General features: G+C 46.0%; 1 protein-coding gene across 1 annotated transcript; it reads left to right on the top strand.

Annotated features, from left to right (window-relative positions):
* Positions 1–3,986: 3,986 nt before the first annotated feature.
* Positions 3,987–4,803, top strand: LOC138954235 (uncharacterized; the record flags this gene model as incomplete). Its single annotated transcript, XM_070326128.1, has 1 exon — positions 3,987–4,803. A coding segment is annotated over exon 1 (817 nt), but the record flags the coding sequence as incomplete, so codon positions are not given.
* Between the last annotated feature and the right edge of the window lie 524 nt (positions 4,804–5,327).

The following is a 5,327-nucleotide window of genomic DNA, read 5'->3' as shown; positions in this document are numbered from 1 at the left end:
GTGTGACCACACACCAGGAATACCTTACAGGTTGTGGGTTGTAATTGTGTGACCACACACCAGGAATACCTTACAGGTTGTGGGTTGTAATTGTGTGACCACACACCAGGAATACCTTACAGGTTGTGGGTTGTAATTGTGTGACCACACACCAGGAATACCTTACAGGTTGTGGGTTGTAATTGTGTGACCACACACCAGGAATACCTTACAGGTTGTGGGTTGTAATTGTGTGACCACACACCAGGAATACCTTACAGGTTGTGGGTTGTAATTGTGTGACCACACACCAGGAATACCTTACAGGTTGTGGGTTGTAATTGTGTGACCACACACCAGGAATACCTTACAGGTTGTGGGTTGTAATTGTGTGACCACACACCAGGAATACATTACAGGTTGTGGGTTGTGATTGTGTGACCACACACCAGGAATACCTTACAGGTTGCGGGTTGTAATTGTGTGACCACACACCAGGAATACCTTACAGGTTGCGGGTTGTGATTGTGTGACCACACACCAGGAATACCTTACAGGTTGTGGGTTGTAATTGTGTGACCACACACCAGGAATACCTTACAGGTTGTGGGTTGTAATTGTGTGACCACACACCAGGAATACCTTACAGGCTGTGGGTTGTAATTGTGTGACCACACACCAGGAATACCTTACAGGTTGTGGGTTGTAATTGTGTGACCACACACCAGGAATACCTTACAGGTTGCGGGTTGTGATTGTGTGACCACACACCAGGAATACCTTACAGGTTGTGGGTTGTAATTGTGTGACCACACACCAGGAATACCTTACAGGTTGCGGGTTGTAATTGTGTGACCACACACCAGGAATGCCTTACAGGTTGCGGGTTGTAATTGTGTGACCACACACCAGGAATACCTTACAGGTTGCGGGTTGTAATTGTGTGACCACACACCAGGAATACCTTACAGGTTGTGGGTTGTGATTGTGTGACCACACACCAGGAATACCTTACAGGTTGTGGGTTGTAATTGTGTGACCACACACCAGGAATACCTTACAGGTTGTGGGTTGTAATTGTGTGACCACACACCAGGAATACCTTACAGGCTGTGGGTTGTGATTGTGTGACCACACACCAGGAATACCTTACAGGTTGTGGGTTGTGATTGTGTGACCACACACCAGTAATACCTTACAGGTTGTGGGTTGTAATTGTGTGACCACACACCAGGAATACCTTTCAGGTTGCGGGTTGTAATTGTGTGACCACACACCAGGAATACCCTACAGGTTGTGGGTTGTGATTGTGTGACCACACACCAGGAATACCTTACAGGTTGTGGGTTGTAATTGTGTGACCACACACCAGGAATACCTTACAGGTTGTGGGTTGTAATTATGTGACCACACACCAGGAATACCTTTCAGGTTGTGGGTTGTAATTGTGTGACCACACACCAGGAATACCTTACAGGCTGTGGGTTGTAATTGTGTGACCACACACCAGGAATACCTTACAGGTTGTGGGTTGTAATTGTGTGACCACACACCAGGAATACCTTACAGGTTGTGGGTTGTAATTGTGTGACCACACACCAGGAATACCTTACAGGTTGGGGGTTGTAATTGTGTAACCACACACCATGAATACCTTACAGGTTGTGGGTTGTAATTGTGTGACCACACACCAGGAATACCTTACAGGTTGCGGGTTGTAATTGTGTGACCACACACCAGGAATGCCTTACAGGTTGTGGGTTGTAATTGTGTGACCACACACCAGGAATACCTTACAGGTTGTGGGTTGTAATTGTGTGACCACACACCAGGAATACCTTACAGGTTGGGGGTTGTAATTGTGTAACCACACACCAGGAATACCTTACAGGTTGTGGGTTGTAATTGTGTGACCACACACCAGGAATACCTTACAGGTTGCGGGTTGTAATTGTGTGACCACACACCAGGAATGCCTTACAGGTTGTGGGTTGTAATTGTGTGACCACACACCAGGAATACCTTACAGGTTGTGGGTTGTAATTGTGTGACCACACACCAGGAATACCTTACAGGTTGTGGGTTGTAATTGTGTGACCACACACCAGGAATACCTTACAGGTTGTGGGTTGTAATTGTGTGACCACACACCAGGAATACCTTACAGGTTGTGGGTTGTAATTGTGTGACCACACACCAGGAATACCTTACAGGTTGTGGGTTGTAATTGTGTGACCACACACCAGGAATACCTTACAGGTTGTGGGTTGTAATTGTGTGACCACACACCAGGAATACCTTACAGGTTGTGGGTTGTAATTGTGTGACCACACACCAGGAATACCTTTCAGGTTGTGGGTTGTAATTGTGTGACCACACACCAGGAATACCTTACAAAAACAAACGTTAGAGTGCTCAGTTACTTACATTGAAAACGGCTGTGTTTTGACTGTAATTCTCATCGTGACGCTTTTTTGTGCCAGTCATACTTTTCGTTCTACCTTTCGCCCCTGGAGGTTCTTAGAGATACAGATTTAAAGTTGAGCCGAGAGCTACAGAGTTCGTTGTGGGAGTTGAATAGATGACAACACACACGAGGAAGGTCTTAGAATTGGTGTTTGAGCGTTCTATTGTTCAAATCTAAATGCTTCAGTAGTCTTTTCACAAAAATATATTCTCCAACGGCCAGTGTGTGTTAGTGTATAATGCGAAGCGTTTTAGCCATGTGTGGCACGGACTATGCATGTGTCAGCTAGACTGTAGGTTTGACATCATCAATTCAACGGTTTTCCTTGATGAATGGGTATCTATGAACACTAAATAAACAAGAAATTCCTCCGAGGTAGGAAAAACACCCCCGTCCTTACCATTCTCACTGCCACCAACTGAGAAGGTTATTTCCCTTTGACCATTAATATGTCCCTCTGTAAGTCCTTGTAGAATCTTAATCCACCAATAACTCCCTAACCGTGTGTTTGACTGGTCCCAATTTTTGTAAGGACCGTGTCAGGAATGTATAGAACCTGTTCACCAAGTTTGGTGACGATCGGTCCGTTCATTCTTGAGATCTATATGCGAACACAAACAAACAAACAAACAAACACATCGAGCGAATCCTATACACACCCCTATACCGGGGGTGTAAATATGATGAAGAACGGAAGACACAGGAGAGGTGGGCGAAACAAACCGCTCACTGATTAAAATTAATTTAATTATTTGGCATTGTTTCGGAGCAGTTTTGAACAAATCCTTGTAGTTGTTAGGAAATTACAGTACAGCGAATGTCCCTTAAACTTTTCAAGGCCACTCATTTATTCTTGTTCACATATCGTATACGTGAACAATATCAACCTTTTCTTTCCAGACTATCAGGCAAGGAAGAGGGAGGTGGTGTATGTTTCATGATCAACAATAGGTGGTGCAACGATACGACAGTGATCTCTCAGTCTTGCTCTCCTGTGCTCGAACACTTAACGGTCAACTGTAGGCCTCACTACTCGCCACGCGAGTTTACCTCAGTGGTCCTTATTGCTGCCTACATACCGCCACAGGCCAACGCTACAGCTGCTATGAATGAACTTAGAACGCACGTGCAGTCCGCCGAGGCGGCGTTCCCCTATAGCGCGGTGGTCGTCACTGGAGATTTCAACCACACGAGCCTAAAGAAAACTATGCCACGCTATTACCAGCACGTGGACTGTCCTACACGCCACACAAAAACACTGGATCATTGCTACACCACAATCAAGCAGGCCTACCATGCTACTCCTCGTGCTCCCCTTGGTAACTCTGACCACGCAATAATCCTCTTGACCCCCACATACAAACAAAAACTTAAGGCTGTGCGACCCATCACTAAGACTGTCAAAAAGTGGTCGAAGGAAGCATCAGAGACATTGAAAGGTTGCATGGATTGTACGGATTGGGGGGTATTTAAGGAGGGTAGCTCCTCTCTGGACGAGTATGCGGATGTTGTGACTTCCTATGTAAGTTTTTGTGAGGACATGTGTATACCATCAAAAACTGTCCGTGTGTATGGAAATGACAAGCCATGGTTTAGTAAATCAGTTAAGGCAAAGCTAGATGCTAAGAACAGGGCTTTTGAGAGTGGGGATGAGGATCTGTACAAGCTAGCTAAATCTGATGTGAAGAAAGAGATCCGTAAAGCAAAAGCTGTGTATAGGGACAAGATTCAAGATCAGTTCGCGTCAAACAAACCCCGTGAGGTATGGCAGGGCTTGCAGCAGGTCACTCAGTACAAGAAAAAGTCAGCAGCGTCAGACGATCACGACCCGACCCTTCCGGATAAACTAAACAGTTTCTACTGTAGGTTTGACGAGAAGAATCCAAACCCAGGTTATCGTCCCTCTTTGCCGGATGACCCCTCACTTCTGATCCCACCTTTCACTGTCCAGGAGGCGGAGGTGAAGAAGCTGTTTAAACAACAAAACGTCAGGAAAGCCTCGGGCCCGGATGGTGTTTCGACTGCTGCTCTTAAGTGTTGCTCTGATCAGTTAGCACCCGTGTTCACAGACATTTTTAATGAGTCCTTAGAGAAGCATTCTGTCCCCCGCTGTTTTAAGTCGTCGGTGATAGTCCCTGTCCCCAAGAAACCCCGTGTCGCCCAGCTTAATGACTACCGCCCAGTCGCACTCACATCAGTGGCCATGAAGGTTTTTGAGCGGATCGTTCTGTCCTACTTAAAGGCATGCACTGGTGCCTCACGTGACCCTCTCCAGTTCGCTTATCGGGCAAACAGATCGGTTGAGGACGCTGTAGCGCTAGGTCTGTTCCACATCCTGCGTCATCTGGAGAAGCCACGTTCATACGCTAGAATCTTATTTCTCGATTTTAGTAGTGCTTTTAATACAATTATCCCCCACATGCTGTTTGACAAGCTGTCAGCCCTGAACGTACATCCGTCCATCTGTCATTGGGTTTTAGACTTTCTCTTAGACCGTCCACAGGTAGTCAAGGTGAACGGTTCATACTCTTGCTCAGCCACGCTGAACACAGGGGCACCCCAGGGGTGTGTGCTTTCTCCACTTTTATTCACACTTTTCACGAACGACTGTGTATCATCGGATCCATCTGTGCTGGTTCTGAAGTTTTCAGATGACACGACAGTTGAGGGGCTGATTTCCAACGATGATGAAAGTGTGTATAGAGAGGAGGTGGAACAGTTGGTTGGCTGGTGCTCTGACAACAACTTAGAGCTCAATGTCTCTAAAACCAAAGAAATGATTGTAGATTTTAGAAAGAACAAACTCGCACTCACCCCTTTAGAGATCAACGGTGTAAGTGTTGAGCAGGTCGACTCCTTTAGATTTTTAGGCACAATCATC

The sequence above is a fragment of the Littorina saxatilis genome, unplaced genomic scaffold (assembly GCF_037325665.1).
Source record: "Littorina saxatilis isolate snail1 unplaced genomic scaffold, US_GU_Lsax_2.0 scaffold_2713, whole genome shotgun sequence".
Classification (NCBI taxonomy): domain Eukaryota; kingdom Metazoa; phylum Mollusca; class Gastropoda; order Littorinimorpha; family Littorinidae; genus Littorina; species Littorina saxatilis.
Note: the sequence above shows the minus strand (reverse complement) of the source record. Positions and strands in the feature narration are given on the sequence as shown.